The 19,137-nt window shown below is 43.3% G+C and overlaps 1 protein-coding gene across 1 annotated transcript; it reads right to left on the reverse strand.

The window, feature by feature from the left end:
* Window positions 1–221: 221 nt before the first annotated feature.
* LOC139608834 (matrix-remodeling-associated protein 5-like) lies at window positions 222–18,188 on the reverse strand. Its single transcript, XM_071462969.1, has 12 exons — window positions 17,504–18,188; window positions 16,614–16,829; window positions 16,232–16,361; window positions 14,356–14,597; window positions 13,611–13,762; window positions 9,296–12,795; window positions 7,927–8,068; window positions 7,129–7,264; window positions 5,424–6,653; window positions 5,095–5,302; window positions 4,153–4,374; window positions 222–3,943 (listed from the first exon to the last, which is right to left on the reverse strand). The coding sequence occupies exons 2-12, from the start codon at window positions 16,790–16,792 to the stop codon at window positions 1,784–1,786; spliced, it is 8,301 nt and encodes a 2,766-aa protein (XP_071319070.1). The 5' UTR covers window positions 16,793–16,829; window positions 17,504–18,188; the 3' UTR covers window positions 222–1,783.
* Window positions 18,189–19,137: the final 949 nt, after the last annotated feature.

Raw genomic sequence — 19,137 nt, forward strand, 5'->3', positions numbered from 1 at the left:
TGGTTTGACAGCTGAGCTGAGGATAAAGAGTTTCTGTTCTCATAATATACTGAGGGAAAAGTTTCCTTCCTCACTCTTGCACCAGCGCTAGGTGTTTTCTTTTCTCACCCTGACTGAATACACACACACTCACACATATGCGCACACTCACTATCCTGAGCATATTTCTAAAAAAAAACTGTGCTTCAGTTGTTGAAATTTCATGAAGTTAACACTTTCAGTTCTTTTCCATTTTTATTTATAAAATGAAGCAGTTAAAAATATAGCAGGCAATCATCGAGCCTAGTGAGACATCAAACATACATAATAATATTTAATAATTTCTCCTTTCATGACAAAACACTGGTGTCTTACAACAGAGTCTTTACAAGACAAATAATTTAAGAACAAAATGAAAACATCAAAGAAAAGATAAAGGAAACATGGTGACCATGAGCTACTTGCTCTGCGCAGAAATTTAGGGCAGGCTGTCGAGTTACTCGCACATTTATACAATCTGTATATCAAAACAGTCATGAAGATCACTGTGTTTACATGAATGCTCTGTACCGCATCCGCATTATGCCAAAGTAATACAGTCAGAAGGTGAAATGGTGGTAGAACAGTGATGAGAAGAGTTAAAAGGTTCACAAAGTCCTGAAGAAGCTGGTGTTTGGTGGATCATAATGCTGAAGTCCTCTGTCATCATGTGTGTCACAGATTTAATATAACATACAATAGCGCAGCCAATTTAAGTTAATGTTTGCTATAAATGCGTCACAACAACAAAATCCAACCTTTTTGACATATGTGGCTTATAAATAAAAATGCAAAAAAGTACTTAAATAATTAATAAGGTAAATATTAATCAATATTAATTAAATTAATTATTTACGTATTGTTAATGAAATTCCAATTTGCAGCATTTGAAAAAAAAATTATAAATTTCCATCAAGAGAATTATATCACGTGTTATTATTCAATGACTCAATGACATACTGTATTGTATATTACACTGTAGTTCTATGTTAGTGTAAAAATGCATAGTAAAGTAATGCCAAGTGAAGCAATGATGATATAATCATTCACAAGGTATAAAACCTTGAAAGCTGCAGGGTTCTGACATCATGAAAATATTAGTAGTTTACACTCAGATGTAAAAGTAATTTTTTTGGATTGTTGCAATATTAATTTTGTCCACATCGCCTGGTCCTAAATTTTCACACAAGGCAGGAAAATAAAACCAGTGTTGGAAAAAAAATATTCAAGTTAGCTGTTAGTTTTTTCCACTTAAACAATAAAGATGTGGGTATTTACAGTTTTGCAGCAATTTACACCTGTTGTTTATTTTATTTTATCTGCATATAATGTTTTTTGCTGACAGAAAGAACAAGAAGAGCACAACAGGTTAAGTGTGTACCACTAGCTACATAAAACAATCCTCCTTAAACACATGTTGTTCGTGCAGAGACACAGGCGTGACTGAATCTGCTGAGAGTCCTGCAACTCCTGATATAAAAACAAAACATTATAGGAAAATCATACATTAAAAAACACATACATGAGACATAAACTGAATATTAGTAGTGTCTTTTCTGAGATTGAACAGTATCTCCTGCACGGAGCCTTGCAGTTCCTTTGGGCATGAAGGACAGCAGAGGAGTCCATTCACCAGTATAGAGAACCGACGGGGCGTCTGTCTTTCTACTGTGTGTGTGTGTGTGTGTGTGTGTGCGTGCGTGTGTGTGTGTGTGCGCGCGTGTGTGCGTGTGTGTGTGTGTATGTGTCTCTTTGTTTCACCTCATTATATAACATGCAGATAGGTCGCCTTGGTGTCCACTCCTATTACATTTTTGGCGGTGCATCTGTAAAACCCTGTGTCCCTGCTTGTCGGGTTCTGTATCACCAAGGAACCCTGAGGACTAAGGTAGCGGTTGCCATAGATACGAGCCTGACCCATCACCCTCAGCTGTGTCAGGTCTGGTGTTTCCCAGGTCACTGTCGCTTGGGGTGTTGCTATGGTCAGGCAGGGCAGCTCCACAGCAACCCCTGGCCGCGTATAGGTCACAGGGGAGGGGCCTGTTGTGATCCGTGGGGGGTAGGCGATGACGATGACAGGAACAGTGATGACTGAAACCAAGGAGGAGTCGTAACTGGTGGCTCTGCAGGTGTAGGTGCCTCGATCGAACACAGAGGCCTGTTGCACTATTAGTGTTCCATCCTCTTGGACTAAGTATGGGCCCGAGTCACCACTCTCACCCCGAGCCAGCACCTTGCCACTGGGCAATGTCCATGAAAGAGAGCCCTGGGTGAATCCTGGGGTTTGAGGAGCAGGGCAAGGCAGGCGAAGGGTCTCTCCATTAATGATGCTCACCAAGGAGGCTGTTCTGGTGCTCACTGCTGGCTCTGACACAGGGCCAGTTGAGTGGGGTGGAGGGCTGACGGGGCGAGGTGGAGCAGGTAAACTCAGGTCCCTCTGCAGAGGCTTTTGAGTAACTGGGATTCTTGGATTAAGCTTCTCAGGCAACACTGAGCTGAAGGACTGAGCTGGATCCAATGAAGCTCTTGATCGAGGCACTTCTATTGAACCTGCATTTTTCTGCACAGGTCTTTCCACAGCTGCTCCTCTGTGTGGAGGTCGGGCCGCCTCCTGTGCCTCAGAGACCTCCAGCTCCACCTGTATCCTCGTCTCTCCTCTTTCACCCCTTACTACACAAACCAAGGTCCCAGCATCACTTGCCCGCACACCCCGCAGCTCCAAGGAGCCATTTCGGTGCACAGTGAGTCGACTGCCGTAGTAAGGAGCTGGCAACACTCCATTGCCAGGTAGAAGCCAGGCCAGACGAGGGGGAGGGGAGCCTTTGGAGGGGCACGGCAAGAGAACATTTTGGCCTTTCACTGCTCGCTGCTTCACTGTTGTTACCACACCCACAACTGTGTTAGTAGAGTTTTTAGTACCTGTATTACTAGCACCTATATCACCACTATTCCTTCTGTCATTGTTGATCAAAGCTACATTGCCACTCCGAGTGAACCAATTTCCTGTGTCAGCTCCACTATTAGATACACTGCCGCTAATGCCAGCACTTCTAAAAGTACCACTTATCCTGCCATGATCTCCATTGGTGTTAGCGTCATTACCAGCTCTTCCTGCTAAGACTTCATTATTATTAGTCCCAGAAATCTTTTCTACACTTGCTCCTCTAACTGTGCTGTGACTGTTACCCACATTATTACTACTACTACTCACAATGCCAGGTCCATTTCTATTTATTCCAGTGTTATCCGCTGTAATGCCTATATTGCTCACCCCAACACTGATTACACTCCTGCCATGTTGTGTTGTAATCCCACTGACAGGTCTGGTGAATCCATTTCTACTTTCACTCCTAAGGGCAGGATTAGAGCCACTGGTTGCTGTATTGATGCCAGGGTTTGGTTCGAAGTTTCTTATCCTGCCATTATTATCACTATAGCCATTACTGCTGCTGTTATTGCTACCTAGCTTGCTTGAGGCTCCATTGATAAATCCATACTGGACTATTCCTGCATTATTAATGTTGTCCCTTATTCTACTACTACCGGGCCCATTGCCAGTACTTCTTCCTCCCACCTGGCCACTCATTCCATAGTTAGGAGTCTCCACCTCCAGGCCCACCATCATGCTCCTCTCCCCAGCTGAGTTGCTTGCTCGGCATGTGTAGTTTCCGGAGTCAATCTTTTGGGCCAAACGCACCTCCAGAGTTCCACCTGAAACCACCACAACCCTCTCAGAATAATAACCAGAGCCCAGACTTTGTGGGATGACGCGGCGGGCTGGAGAGAACCATGTCACTGTTGGGGCAGGATCTCCTGCAGCCTGGCAGTGAATTTTGGCAGTTGCCCCCTGACGTACTTTGATGACAGTGTAGCTTCTGTCATCCGTGAAGGTCGGTTGAGATGTCATCATGACCTTCACTTTGACCTTAACGGAATGAATAAATGACAGAATTAATTAGCATCTTTATTTCAATGCTTCAAATTAACTTTTGCTTTTAGAACATTCATACTGACAAACAGCAATTTATAAGCAAAAGAAGTAAATTAAGGTATAATTAAATTAATAAATATATATATATATAAGGAGCCACACATAAAATTAGAGAAAAAAATTAACTGAAATGTTTTTATTACCTTCATACTGTCTTGACCTCCTTGATTTTCAGCATAACAGGTATACTCCCCTTCCTCCCCCATACCCACGGCTGGAACCAGTAATGTCCCATTGTCAAACACAGTTAGCCTCCGTGCTCGCCCTCCCCTGTCCTCCCCCTGCAACACACTGTTCACCATGGTTCCATCTGGTAGACTCCAACGAACAGCTGGGTCAGGCAGTCCTGATGCCTGGCAGTCCACCTGCAATGAACAGGATCAATGTTTGATTTATGTTATCTTCTTAAAGGTTTTGTGCTAAACCTTTTGATGAAGCTGAACTTTTGACAACATAACAACCTCCTCTGTTTGTAATGAACAATACATGCTATCCTGTATCTTTAGGCTTTTATATTTAGGCTTGACATTACTTTTCATTGCGCTGTTACATATTCATGCATGAAGCGCTATCCCCTGAAGCCCACTGTTTATAATTCATAACATCCCATGACCTGGCAGGTCTTTCTTTTCTTTTTGAGTCAAAAAGATATGAAGCACTTCTTGATCAAAAACAACCAAAAATGCAGCCTGAAGCTTTGGAGGTTTTTGTCACCCCACCCAGCAATAGGAGAAACCCAACACATACCACTGCCTGAATAAAATAAAGCATAAACAGTGGAGGTGTGGAAGACAGACTGTCTGGGGGAAAACTCCCTCAACTCCTCTCTGCTAGGTGTTGTGCAATTTCCAAGCAATGGGACAGACATATATATGTCATGATTCACAGTAAAACAAATCTTAGTGGCACAAACTAGATGTATTTTTTTAATTATGTGATGTAAATGTTATCAATGACCAATAAGTATTAAAAAATGATGTGATGATACTAAATTTACGTTAAAATTGCTGGTATGTGTTTATTGAAAAAAAAAATTAGTGAGAGAAAGGCAGAGATGCAAGAATTATTACTTTTACTCAACTCACCTTCAGCGGCTTGCCGAATGACACCATCTGATTGAATGGTTGTTTTGGCTCGATCTTGGCAGGCTTGGTGGCCACAGAGACACGCAGGAGGCGATAATCATCTGCGACCTTGTTGCGTGCGATGCAGAGGTAGTCTCCAGCATCCTTCTCCGTCACTGCCTGGGCTGACAGGGTGCCATTAGGATGCACCTTCAGGCGACGGTCAAAACTAATTCAAATGTAGAAGCAAACAACAACAATAGATACAAAGAATTATCACGAGATATAACTGTACCATCAACAAAATTTAAGTGATCTCTTTTTCTCACACAAACCCACATCCCATGTACCTGAAGTGCATGTCCACCAGTTTCCTCGTAGGGGTCCTCCAAATGATGATGGGGGTTGGGTTGCCGGTTACAGAGCAATGGAGCTGCAAAATGCCCCCATGGTGGACAGTAGTGATGGAGGGCGATGTAGAGACAATACGCGCTTTAGTGAAGGGGGAGACGGGCAAGGGACTCAAACTAGCTGAAACTTTGCTTTTGTCGGAGGGGGAAGACAAAGTAACTCTTGTGTTGTTTACAATACTAGGTAAGACTTTGGTGTTATTTGTGGGCCCTGTGGAGGGTAGGGAAGGAGTAGAAAGTTTTGTTTTGTTGGTGTTGGTAAAGCGTGTGGGGGAGGCAGTGACTGTTTTATTGATTTTAGGCAGTGAGTTAGTGTCAGTGGGTCGGTGAGAGAAAGAAGAGGAGCGAGAGGAGGAGCTCGGGGTGAGTGGCAAGGTCCTGGATCTATCAGAGAGCAATGGAGGGGAAAGTTTTGGGGAGTTGAATGGATTTGCAGGGTGGGTAGGGACCGACAAAGTCCTGTCTTTATTAAGTGGATATGAAGGGTTTGGTTTTTCAGTAGCAACTGCTTTTCCTTCTTCTTTTCCTGCTCCTCCTTCTCTTCTTCCTCCCTCTGCTCCCCCTTCAATTTCTACCCTGACTGTTCTCTTATCAGCCCCAACAGCATTACTTGCTGTGCACTCATAACTCCCTGAGTCTTTTGGCCCAGCTTTTCGAATATGCAGCGTCCCATTGGGCAAGACAAAGAGGTTGCCATGGAGAAACTGGGATGGGCGAACAAGAGTCCCATCTGGGATTCGCCAGCGCAGAGTTGGTGGTGGAGCACCTCGGGCAGAGCAGTGAGCATAAACAGGCCTCCCTGGAGACAAGAGCAGGTGTTCCTCTCTGGGTTGCTGTATCACCGGGGGCAAAGAGGACACATGTACACGCACAGAGGCACTGGCAGCACCTGCCGAGTTGGAGGCCACACAGCGATACATTCCTCTGTCACTCGGTAAAGTCACTGAGATATGGAGGGTTCCATTTGTGTCCATAAGGATGCGACTGGCTGAGGGGGCAGTGGACGTCAGGGTAGAACGATCAGGCAGAACCCAAGAAAGCAGAGGGGTGGGAACACCATCCGCCTGGCACTGCAAGAGCAGCTCTCCGCCCTGATGAATGGTGGCTTCTCTGTAACTCGGCAGCTGCATCCGAGGGGGGCGGGTCCACACTTCCAGGGTAGTTAGCAACCTGTCGTGGAAAAGCAAAGCACACACATACTCAAAATAGAAACACATTTACAAATATTAAGCATCTCATATGTGCATTCTAAGTGAAAACACACCAGAAATGTCATGTGATTCATTAAGGAAACAGCCAAAGACATTCAAACAGAAGTTCTGATAGAAACATGGACATAATGAACATATTAACTTATAAACACAAATCATATAAACAGATTTCAAACAGAGATATTTGCATATGTCTTGAGGCTGCTTAAAAATACTAAATCAAGGTTTGTAACTGTTTGCAACTGACAAGTTTCATTTGTTTTGCAAATTCACTGGGAAAATATCCAAATACAACCTATATAATACTCAATTATGAAACTGCAGTTTGCCTTAGGCCTGCATAATTAATAACTGAAAATGTTATGCTATGCTATGTTTGTTATAACTAAATGGTATATGGTGCTCATATTGAGAACTGGAATCAGTAACCTCACCTGTCACGACCCAGGAAGCTGTGGGCACTGCAGATGTATGTGCCCCTGTCCTGCAGCTGAACATTCTGGATAACAAGTGTGCCATTTGGCAAGACCTCAAAACGCTTGGCCTTGGAGTGGATTGACATCACCGCTCCTGAGAGAGTGAAAAGGAGCATGACAGTCAGTCAGACAAACAGACAGCAAGAGAGAGCAGCAGCTCGCAGACAGAGTGGGGAAAACAGAGACAAATTGGGAAAGAAAGTTAGAGAGTGAGTAAGAAACAGAGAGGAAGGGAGGAACGGGGGCAAGTCGAGTGGCACAACGTGAAGTAAAGTCAGTGATGCAGTGCACAAAATGTTCCATTACTTTCTTGCAATATGTCTTCCCCACATGGCAAGTTCCTGAAAAGCCTATTGTATTCATGCCAGTGCGTAATGATGGGTGTTAATGGATTATTTCATCAGTGTAAAATGTGTACATATTCATTCATTTCGTTATAGTGCATACTGTGTTAAAGCTGACACATTTGATTTTACCTTTCAAATCTGTGAGATCAGAATATAAATGCAAACCTTTTTTGTTATGTTTTAAATGTACAGATGTACAACCAGGTTTACTGAGTAACCTGGCAAACTCTGCTGAGCTTTTACACAACTCACTGAACCAAATTTGATAGACCTCCAAGTGGATAATTTGCACAAATGTAAATGGAAGATAAAACTGAATCCTGAGCTATACATTCATACATTGAAGGGTATCTTCTGAAAATGTGAATATGTGCCAATGCTCAGATAAATGTGTGTGTATCTGCTGTACCTGTGGCAACCTTGGTCCATGTGACGGAGGGTTTTGGCTCGCCTTGAGCTTCACAAGCCAGCCTGGCAGTGCTCTCTGCTGGGAACGACACTGTCCTGATGTGTGGGTCTGCAATTCTTGGTCTGGTTCTCACAACTTGGGGCTAAGAAAATATTTAGAAAATAATTAATAAATAAAGTAATGAATAATAGAAATAAGGACTCCTTTTGTTATATTATAATAACTGGAAGACATGAAATCAGGGTTCCACTTGAATGTGGTAAGATGAAATTTCTTCATCTTACAAAACTGCAGCACTGTGTTTGTCTTGAATTTTTAATTTTTCAACCATACAGCATGTGATTGGAGAACTTGCAAGTGAACATCAGCCTAAAGCCTCAATAGCCTCAATAAATAAAACATGAGAATTGTCTAATAGCAAAAATACCAAATCTGATCATTTGGCCCAGGGCTATACGTGTGACAATTTTCAAGGAGAGAAAATCAATAAATACATTAATCAAAACTTAGTTTTGGAGTTAAGGATATAGACCATTATATATCAGTAATTACTTTTTATCTTTAAAGTGAATATTTAAAGTGTGATTGTGGAATGGAGTTATAAATTCAATACAGCATCACATTGATGCCAGATTTAGAATGACTCATTGGTGGTGGACCCAGTGGTTTGGTCTGAAAAGACTTGCCAACACAGCTCTGAAAATTAATTAACAATTGATTATTTTAAATCCCTTGGGATTAGGCTCTAAAGACACAAAATGTTGTTGATTGTGGAACATATGTTTTTCGTCTTTTCTTTAGATCTGACAGGGACTCTGGCAGAGCTCTGGAAAATCCATGAAATTGAAGAATTGTCATAAACATCCCTCAGGTTTAATAGCAGGTCATGTGGATACAGATTAGACTATTTTCAGATCTATATTGTGTTTTCTGCTAAGCCTTTGCCCAAGGGCTTTCACAGTCAAGTGTGTGTGTGTGTGTGTGTGTCTGTGTGTCTGTGTGTCTGTGTGTGTCTGTGTCTGTATGTCTGTGTGTTGTCATTTTCTGGGCCAGCACTCACTTAGGAAATGTTCATTTGAGTTCCACTTAGCTGACAACAAAGAAGAATAGCTATATATACATGAACTGCAAACTACATTTAAAAGTGCACTTTAGGAAATGAGTAATTGAATGAATGACTGAAAACAAGGAACAAATAAATGGGGAACATTAGCTAGAGTAGCCATTAAATTCACAAATAAAAAACAAATTTTGGTTCTACCTTAGCCCTCAGTCTTGTTGTAATGTATTTGGTTGCTTTAAGACCCATCTTGGGTAAAAGTATCCACAAAATATCGATATCATGTTATTTGAATCGATCTGAACTCACCCCAGGGACAGCAGGGAGAGAAGGGGAAGGAGACCATCGTGGCCGGCTGCTGTGTGAATCAGGAATAGTATTAGCTCCAGGGTTCTTCCAGTCAGGAGATAATCGACTCTGGTTTGGAGCCCCAGAAACAGGCCTCCCTCGGGGGTCAACTAGGCCAACATTTTGCCTCTCTCTGGATGATGCTCTGGTAGTTGTTGATGTCATTGTTATGGTAGTAGTAGTGGGTATAATAGAAGTAGTTGCCCTAGTGGTAGTTGGAGTAGTTTCAAGTGAGGTGGTCATTCTAGTACTAGTAGTAGGAGTTGTAGTTGTAGTAGTGGGGTTAGGAGTTGTGGGAATAGGTTTGAATGAGATTTTAGTACTAGTTGCAACAGTGGTAGTAGTAGCAGTAGTAATAGTAGTAGAAGTAGTAGTGGTAGTGGGAGAAGTAGATGTAAGAATAGGAGTTGTGGTAGTAGTAGTAGTAGAGGTAGGAGTAGTTGTAGTACTTCTGATAGTGTTTGATGTTGGAATAATCATAGTTGTAGTAGGCGTGATTGGATTTGTTGCTATAGTAGCAGTTGTTGTGGGAAGTGCATCCTCACTAGTTGTAGTAATAGATGTACTTGCAGTGCTTCCAGCAGAGCTAGTTAAAGGAGTAGTGGTTGAAGGAGTTGTTCTGATTTTTGCAATAGTAGCTGTAGCTGCACTGGAGACTGTGGAGGAAACAACAGATGTTTGGGTGGAAGAGAGAGTTGAGGACTGAGATTCATATGGTACGTCCAACAGATTCCTCTCCTGCTCCTCACTGTGTTTGCTTGGGGGTCTATCTATATGTTTGCCTATGGCAGTGTTTGTTTTTGTCTGTATGTCATGTGTAAGTGTCTTGGTGTATGTGTCTGGCACATATGTCTCCGAAATCACAACATTAGAGTGCGTGGATGCTGGTGTTGCTGTGTTGGAGCGAGTGGATCCTGCAGTGTCGGGGATGTCAACTGAGTGAGTCGTAGTCTCTATATATGTCTTTCTGTGAGAGGGGGATAATGAAGTGAAGGAGGTGGTCGAGGGGGAGGCAGATTCTGAGGTGGAGATACCAAGAGACAGAGGATTCAGTGCCACACCATTTGGAGAAGTCTTAAGATGGTCATTCCTTGTCAACAAAATAGCTGGAGATGTGGTTGTTGACACCAGCAGCAACATATTACTTTTATCTGTCGTAGTGTCAGGTGTTACGGTTTGTGACCTCTGCTTTGTAGGGTCAGGTAGAGGTCGGGGTGGGGTCAAAGGCTGCACCCTGGGCCTGTTGATGATTCGTCTTTGTTGTCCGATCCTCCTGCGAGAGTTCCAGGGGCTTTGAGGTCGAGAGTTTGGAACCAAATTAGGTAAGAGTCTCTGCCGGGGGTTCTGAGGCCTGGTTCTAGATGGGTTTTGGTTTGCTCCTCGGCCATCTCCTTCAGCTGGTTCTGGGACAATTTCATTAGCTCCAGAGATTGGCCTAGATGTGGCTGGTTCTTTCTGTGTCTCTGGATTTGTCACTGTCTCTGTCTGTGGACCTATGTTCTGACTCTCTATGTCTGTCTGTGTTTCTGTTGACCTATCTTTCCCTCTCTCTATCGCAGTCTCTGTTTTTGTCTCTGTGTGTGTCTGTGTTTCAGTGAGAAGAGGATGGATGGGCTGTAGGCCTTCCTCTTGTAGAACAGTGTCATCAACAGATGAACCTTCAATTTCTGCTTCCACCCCTGCTCCCACAGCTTTACCGCTTTCTGTATCATCCACTCTCTCATCTCTTGCTGTGTCTCTGTCTTTGCTTCTGCCCACTGGTTCAGCTGTAGGCCTTGCTGTTGTGATGGGCTGGCTGTCATTAGTGTGAGCAGTCTTTTGACGAATCTTAGCCAGTAGGTGAGCCCATTTCTCAGGGTCTATTCTTTGTTTGTTTGTAGTCACTCTATGTCTGTTCTCAAAGCGGTTTCTTCTCTGGTCAGTGGAGGATACAGGCCCTCCTCTTCTCAGAGGGCCTTCTCTCACAGGACCCCGTCTTCGGGGTTTTCCGATTGGATAACGCCTGTTAGGGAGAGGTTGGCGAGGTCCTGGACGCCTCTTAGTGCCAACAAGAGTTCTCTCCTCTTCTTCCTCGTCATCCCCTGATCCTTCCTCCATCGGACGTAGTAAAGGGGCTCGAATCTTGGTTGACCGGCCAGCAGCTGACTGTGGCCCTCTGGGAAATGAAGTCCTAATTGGAGGGGGATGTTGTGGTTTTAATTCCAACTGCATGGACAGAGAGTCACTACCATAATGGTTGAACGCAATGCAGCGGTAGTGACCAGTGTCCCTCAGAGAAGGGTTAGAGAGAGACAGGCTCCCATTTGGCTGCAAAGTGAGTCCACCTGATACAGTTAATCCAGACCGTATGATATTTCCGTCTGGCAACACCCAACTCATATGAGGTGCTGGTGAACCAGATGCCTTGCAGGACAGACTGATGGGCTCCCTAATTGTTCCGGTGACAGAAGGTCCCACTTCCTCTCCTGAAGGAGGGACAGAGGACTCCTCCACTGTCAGGCGCAGGGGGAGAACATCTACATCCCTGCCAGCCTGGACTACACAGTAGTAAAGCCCAGCATTTGAGAGCTGTACTTTTTGTAGAAGTAAACCAGAGGCTGTGGCCTCCAGCCTGCCACCCAGACTGCTCGAGGGGGAGTTGAGCTTGGATCCATCTGGGAGAATCCAATATACTTTGGGGTTACCAGAACTTAAAATTGGACAAGAGAGCTCCACCTTACTGCCTGATACTGCTGCCATTGCTGTGGTGGACTGCCTAGTTGAAATCAGAACCCATGGGTGAGAAGCAGGGGAGGACGTTGAGGGATAAGATGTGGGGCCAGGATGAGCAGAAACTCTTGTTGAGTATATAAGGTGAACTTTGTGTCCATTAGACTGCGCTCTGTTTAGCTGGATGCTAATAGCTGGCTGTAGTAACCACTGTGGTCTGACTTTAACAGAAGCTTTGACTCCAGTGTGATAATATCCGTCTGTCTCTGCTGCCTGCCTGTAGCGGTAGGCCAACGCTGGGGCTTTACTCAGCATGATTTCCCTCTCAAGGCGAACTGCAGTCTCACTGTAGTAAGCCAGGATCCTCCAAAGTTGCTCATAGCTCTCCCTCTCCACAGGGCACTCCAGCGAGAGTGACAGAGCTAGAGGGATAGGAGAAGAAGAGGAAAGGGAGAGATCTGGAGGAGAAGTAATATCCCGAGAGTCGGAAGAGTGAGTGACGTTACAGCTCAGCTCAACACTGTTCCCTTGTTGGTCCGAAAGACCCAAAGAGGCACTGCCTAAAGGCTCTCTGAAGGTTTCCCTTGATTGGATTTCACTGAGTTCTCTGTCCAAAGGTGTGTTTCTTCCCGGGAAAAGGATGACAGGTGAGGCGCACGATAGGCCAGTCTGATCAAGCAGGCCCTGCCCTTGAAGGGAATTGGGTGAGGCGCAGGTTGGACACTGAGGGCCACTGGGACATTTCATTAAGCCTAATTGAAAGAGAGAGACAGAGAAAATTATGTCATTAAAGACCTGCCATCTCTGGCAACTATGTATAACATAGCAACTAAACAAACATTAGTTCACATTTCGGCTATCTGCAGATATTAGCACTGTCATATATTAGTCATCACCTCTCTTTCTAAGCATTCATTACCCTTTATATCTCTTACTAATTATGTATGGTTACTTCATCTGCTCATAAATCAGAAATATGCATCAGTTCATTATAACACAGCAATCATTAGCCTATATTTGAGCTGCCTGCCCACATCAATGCTGTCATCGTGGATTAGTCATGGCAGGATAAGTCTGGCATATCAATGAGACACATTTCATGGTCCAGCCTTCCTTCACATCTCAATAACAGCCACAACACAGACTGGAGGAGATACATAAAATGGGATGAAATATAAAAATAAAAGAGTGTGTGATGCAAAGCAGGTGGAGAGAAGTCAAAAGTATCAAGATAACAAAACCAGATGTATCTGAAAGTAAAGTTATCCCATCTTTCTGTCATCTGGCTGGGTTTGACATTTTACATTTTAGTTACTAGACCGCTTATAGAGTGAAATTATCAACAAAAGAGTTTTGTTTCTAAATCCATTCCCCATGTTGCATTTCACCTTTGCTTCTTATCTCTTTCCAATTGCTCATTCACTGACGCAAAACCTACATGTTAATTTAACAGTTGCCTTTTTTGCATCTCTGATTGATTTAAACTGGCTCAAAGGCATAAAAATATTTTATTGTGCTGCATGTGTTAGTGACAGAAAATAAATGGTGTTTCGGGCATGTAAGTCACCTGGGTGAGCCAAGCTCCAAGCGAGAAACCAGTTCATCCTGCAGTCGCAACTCCATGGATTAGCCTGCAGCACGAGGGTCTCAAGCAGAGGTGCTGTTGCTAAGGTGTCTTTTGGCAGTGTGGTTAGACTGTTGTTGGACAGGTCGAGGTGTCTAAAGGAGGGAAAGAGAGAGAGCAAAGAAATGATTGAGATGAAGAGGGGGAGGGAGAACACAGAGGTTAAATCAAAGTCATAGAGCAACGGAGGAAAGGATGTGGGAGTGAGAGGTGACAGGTTAGAGGTAAGAAGATCATCCGTCATTTTTATCATTTTCATCATCACCTTTATGTTCAGACCCAAGTTTAATACTCAGCAGTAGTACTACAAGTGGATCAGACAAAGGGTGGAGACTAATGTTAGTGTAGCTTTAAATACCAATAAACAGTGCTGGAAGTTTTACCTTTCCATTACGCTATTTGTTTCCCACAAGAGTCAGTCCAGTACTACATTATTTCCAGACCTGGGAGTTTTTTCATCTCACTTCAAATGTGTTTTTTATGAGTTTGATGGTAAGGCTTGACAATGTGATGCGAGTACTGTGCTCTCCTCATTTTTGAGTAGAAAGCGTTGGTTACATTCCTTGCTTTCCTCACTGTCGTAGCCACCAGTATGCAGTATACTTTGCTTACTTTCAAAACGTACAAATATATTGTAACTTGCCCGACATTGATTATTACAATATGTGCTTTAAGCGTTAAAATTCACCTGAGTGTAGAGAAGTAATATGTATTCAGGAGGGACAGTGTGCACAGAGAGTGAGGGTGCAGCTGATGCAGCCTGTTCCCTTGCAGACGTAGCAGCCTGAGGCTAGGCAGCTGGAGCAGGGCTCGGGGATGGATGTGTTGGAGGAGGTTGTGATCCAAGTACAGACGCAGCAGTGAGGTCAGGCCAGAGAAGGTCAGAGATGAGGAGATCTCTCTCAGCTTGTTATAGCTCAGCTTTAGTATCTGTGGGGGTGGAGGAAATGAAGTAAGTGGAAAAAATGAAATAGAAGACATCAAGGCTGACGAAGAAACCAAGTCTATGCTGCAATCTCAAGTCTGTCACTGGACACCACATGCTTGTAAATTGAATTTATGACAAATGATGTGAGGAGAATTGGTATGAGTTGAGTGAAAAACTATTTGTAAGCAAAAGTGACTGAATGCATCCTGTGTAAACTTAAAAAAAAAACATTAGGAAATATTTCCTGCTGCTCACTAACTCAGATGTAAAAACTGATAAAATAGCCTACGGCACACAACCAGACGATATATTCATGCTGTGAGTCTACCGGGTTAAAGCAAGGAAAACTAAAAAGGATATTCTAGCAGTGGGGGTCTTCAACTTTTCAAATATGAATTTTATCCCTGTATCCTCTGCGGAAGACTCAAGGGGATCTATTGCTATTCTTTTCATGTGCAGAGAACCCACCAAAAATTTAAGAAGGCACACCATGAAAACCAGGTTGTGGAATTGCGTTGCTGTGAGGCGGCTTATGATAAATCTGTTCTCTAGGGAGGCTACTTAGCTGGAAGAGTTCCAGCTGCTGACAGATCTAGCACATGACCATGTCAACACACGGAAATATGGATCCTATTATCACACAATGGCAAATATATCAGCATCTGCCTGGGAGATGAAGGGAACAATTGCTTGTTGAGTAATATCACTTCCCCGCAGACTGCTAACTCTGCCCTTAGGTTGCTGCTAAAATGTCCAGTGTGTTTCCTTGTCACAAGCAGTGAATGATGGCACATAAATTATGTATTAGTTGTACAGAAATTAGAAGAAAAAAAAGTGCTGAAAATGTGAACAGAATCTTGTAAACTGTTATATTAATTTGCATTCTAGTTTCACAGATCAAATGTAAAATTGGGCCTTCTATGAATCCATTTCTTATTAACAGCGTGACTGCAAGATTTAGGCACATTTATCAGTGACACATCCTCTCCAAATTGTACCAAACCCTTTTGACAAATGCCATATATCTTGATAATCCCTACATTAATCATCATGTTAAACACTGAAATCTATTCTGTCAAACAGTTTAAATATATTCATCTCTCATCATTATGGAGCTATGCAGACTGAGAACTAGAAGTACTACTAGAAAGTTTATGAGCTGAGCTTTCTGCAGCAAAGCACATCTGAAGTAGTACAGGCACCCCCTGCGTGGTCCACTCTGCCTGAGGCTGGAGAAAGATTAAAGTAAACTATGTGAAGATTTGCTCCAGGTTTGATTTTCACATCTGTGTCCTGCAAAAACCTTCATTTCCAGAGAATCATAGGTTAAGTATGTGAGAAAACACGGGTTTATTTTCCCCATTAACAGTCATATATTTTATAATCCTGCAGTGTTAATTTGGTTTGGCAAAGGACAGTTGAGGATATTGGCTGCTGTTAGTGGCCTAAGAGGCAGATCTATGGTGCTTTCATGAAGAACTGTAAAATACAAAAGAGCAGAGGTTTCTGTAGGATCACTCCCTGTCTCCACTGCCACAAAGTGCTGATCCTCCATTGGTTTTGATCTCAGTAAAAATGACTCCATTCAGATTATGTAATTCCAATAGAGAGGGACAGTATATTTCACATTGTTTACCTGCAGTGATTTCATATCTGTGAATACTGCGTCTGGGAGATGGTGGATGTCATTGCTGTGGAGCATGAGAAGCTCCACCTTCTTTAGCCCAGCCAGTGAACTGTCATGGATCCTGTTGATGCTGTTGAACCTATGGGAGCACAGAAACGGCATCATCAACCTAAGACATTAATAAGCCAACAAATATATGATTGTTTCATTATTAGCTGCTATGTAACTGTGGTTTGGCACTTTATTCCAAACTGTGGGTGTGTTTGCAAGGTAAATAAAACCACTTTAGCTTGGAATGCTATTTGTGTGTGTGTGTTTGTGTGTATATATGTCTTTGCAAGCATGCACTCATACTTTCATGCTTTGAAACGTGTTTGTGTGTCTTTCTTACCCTAAGTTTATGCGTCGTGTGTGTGCAGGCAGGCCAGGAGGTATAGTGAGCAGGGAGCGAAAGGTGCAGTGGACTTCGCTGGCCTGGTAGCAGTTACAGCTCCTGGGACAGGACTGGCCACCGGGCAGCACAAGTGTCAGCACCAGGAGAGCCGCAGGGACACACACACTCCGATACATCTTCACTCCACAAGTTGAGAAGCTACACTGAGATTTTCTATTATGCCAAATAGGAAAAGGAGGTCAAGAAAAAAAGGAGAGAAGCAAAGTGCACCACAGTGACATGTGCCAAAATCCAGATGGAAATCTTTCTCTCTCTCTCTCACTCCCTCTCCCTCACACACACACACACACACACACACACACACACACACACACACACACACACACACAAGTCAAGTCAGTTTTATTTATACACCCCAAAAGCACAAATGTGACTCAAGGGGATGTGCAATCTGCAGCCTACAACATATGACACCCTCTATCCTTAGAGCTACACTAGAGCCATGCTGGCACACTGCACCTGTCTCAAACAAAACAGAGCTTTGGGCTACCTACACATGCCCGGTGGCTTGACTGAATGACAGATACATCACAATATTCATCAAAGTGCAGGAAGGATTCAAGAATAAAGGGAGAATACAGGAGAGACGCAAAATCAGACCCCACAGAAACTCCCCTGCTCTCTCTCTCTCTCTCTCTCTCTCTTATCTAATCTCACACAGGCGCACAAATACACTTAAACCATTCATATTCATCAAACCAACTGTGGCTGCGAGAGGCTTTTCAACTTGCAGCTGAAATTAAAGTAAATGACTGTACTGACGCAAGAAGCTTCCCGAGATGACTAGATTATTGTAATGCATAAAGTCACGGCTGATAAGAATATACCTTGAAATCCTTTGGTCCGGAGGAGTGAGTTATTTCACGGAATTATTCATTTTGCAGCGTCAAATTCTGATTTTAATCCAAATGCGCGGTTCGGGGAGATTTGATAAGGAATTAACCGGTTTAATCACTCATTAGATCCGAGATTGTTGAACTGCGAAGAGGATCCCTCCCTTATAAAAAAAAAAAAAAAAAAAAAAAAGTTTTCACCTCAGATGTCACAGGGGAGAGCAAGAGAAAACGTGAAAAGTATTATGCTAACACTTTTGTCAACTTCGCGGAACAAAATGTAAAAGAAAATATGCTCTTCGTAACATCCAACAGGTCCTCAGGTCTTCTGGTGCGGCTCCTGCAATGAAAAGTAGCGCTGGGAAGCGGCAGGCGGAGTATTTGCAAAGGCGTCTGGCGCAGTGTGAAAGTGTGTGTGTGTATGTGTGTGTGTGCATTTGTGTGGATGACAGTGGATGTGTGTGAGTGTGTATTTGAGCTCAGGGAAGGGGACTGGACTGAAGTGAACTTCGAGTGACGCTCAGGCTCCTAGGAGGAGCTTTCTGGAAAGTCAGAGGTAGTAAGTAATAGACTGCAGACTGCTCCAGTCAAACCCTGACACACCGACTGAATGATGGGCATCTGCGGCGCATTTCACACCATTTCTTGCAAATTTTCCAACTTCTCTGTTTCGCTTTATCTCTGTCTGTTTTTTGAGTCAGTATCTCATCAGTGTACTTTAATACTTTTTTCTTAGTAAGAGCATGAGGAATTTTAGACCAGCCACCAAAACATTTTTTCTCATTTTAATTCTTTTTTCTCATTTATCATGTACAATTTTCTTGTCTTGGATTTAGATTTTTTTTTTATATATATAAAATAAGCATTCACAGCCAACTGCTGTCTCTGTTTCCAAGGTTTGGTCAGAATTAGAATTAGAATCTGGTTTATTGCCAAGTAGGTTTTCAACATATGGGCAATTTGGTTTGTTGTTTTGGTGCAAAACAATAAACATAGTAAGAAGAAACAAATACAATGAAAGATAAAACAAGCAAGTACTGCAGGTCAGATCAGATCAGCTGTACAAAACTGTGGCATTTACGGCCACAACTATCTCCATTCCACGACTGTTTGACCCCGTTCAGTTCAGTTCAGGGGACAGTGGGACGCAGGAGCCCAGACTGAACAAACACTGGCCAGTAGATTCATCCTGTATAGTTCCAGACAGTTCTCCAGAAATGTGGGTTAGGGCAACTAAATAAGGGATTGTCCTCCCTTTCGTGTGATCTCAGATTCTCAGGCACCCCATAATAAGCACACCTCCTTCTGAGATACTGAAATGAGGGGGGAACAAAAATAGACTGATGCTTCTCAGCTGTTGTCTCCTGTAAACACAGTAACCCCCCACCCGCCCTCTTTAAGGGCCTTTGTATGTATGTGTGTGACAAGTGAGTGGGCAAGTCAGTGGCCCCTTTCACATAAATGGGATTCATTAAGGTAGGATTTTCTAGCATTCAAACTGAAGTTTCCAGTATCTAGAGTGTCTCCATACATGAGCTAACTGTCCCACTAAAATTGAAAAATTGTTTTCCGATTGTTTTCCTATGCACAGCGGGCGGGCAGCAGTGCTAGAGAGCAGCAGCAGATGT

Source organism: Trachinotus anak, unplaced genomic scaffold (genome assembly GCF_046630095.1).
Source record: "Trachinotus anak isolate AG129_WGS33_773 ecotype Australia unplaced genomic scaffold, CSIRO_AGI_Tana_v1 ptg000001l, whole genome shotgun sequence".
In the NCBI taxonomy this organism is placed as follows: Eukaryota; Metazoa; Chordata; class Actinopteri; order Carangiformes; family Carangidae; genus Trachinotus; species Trachinotus anak.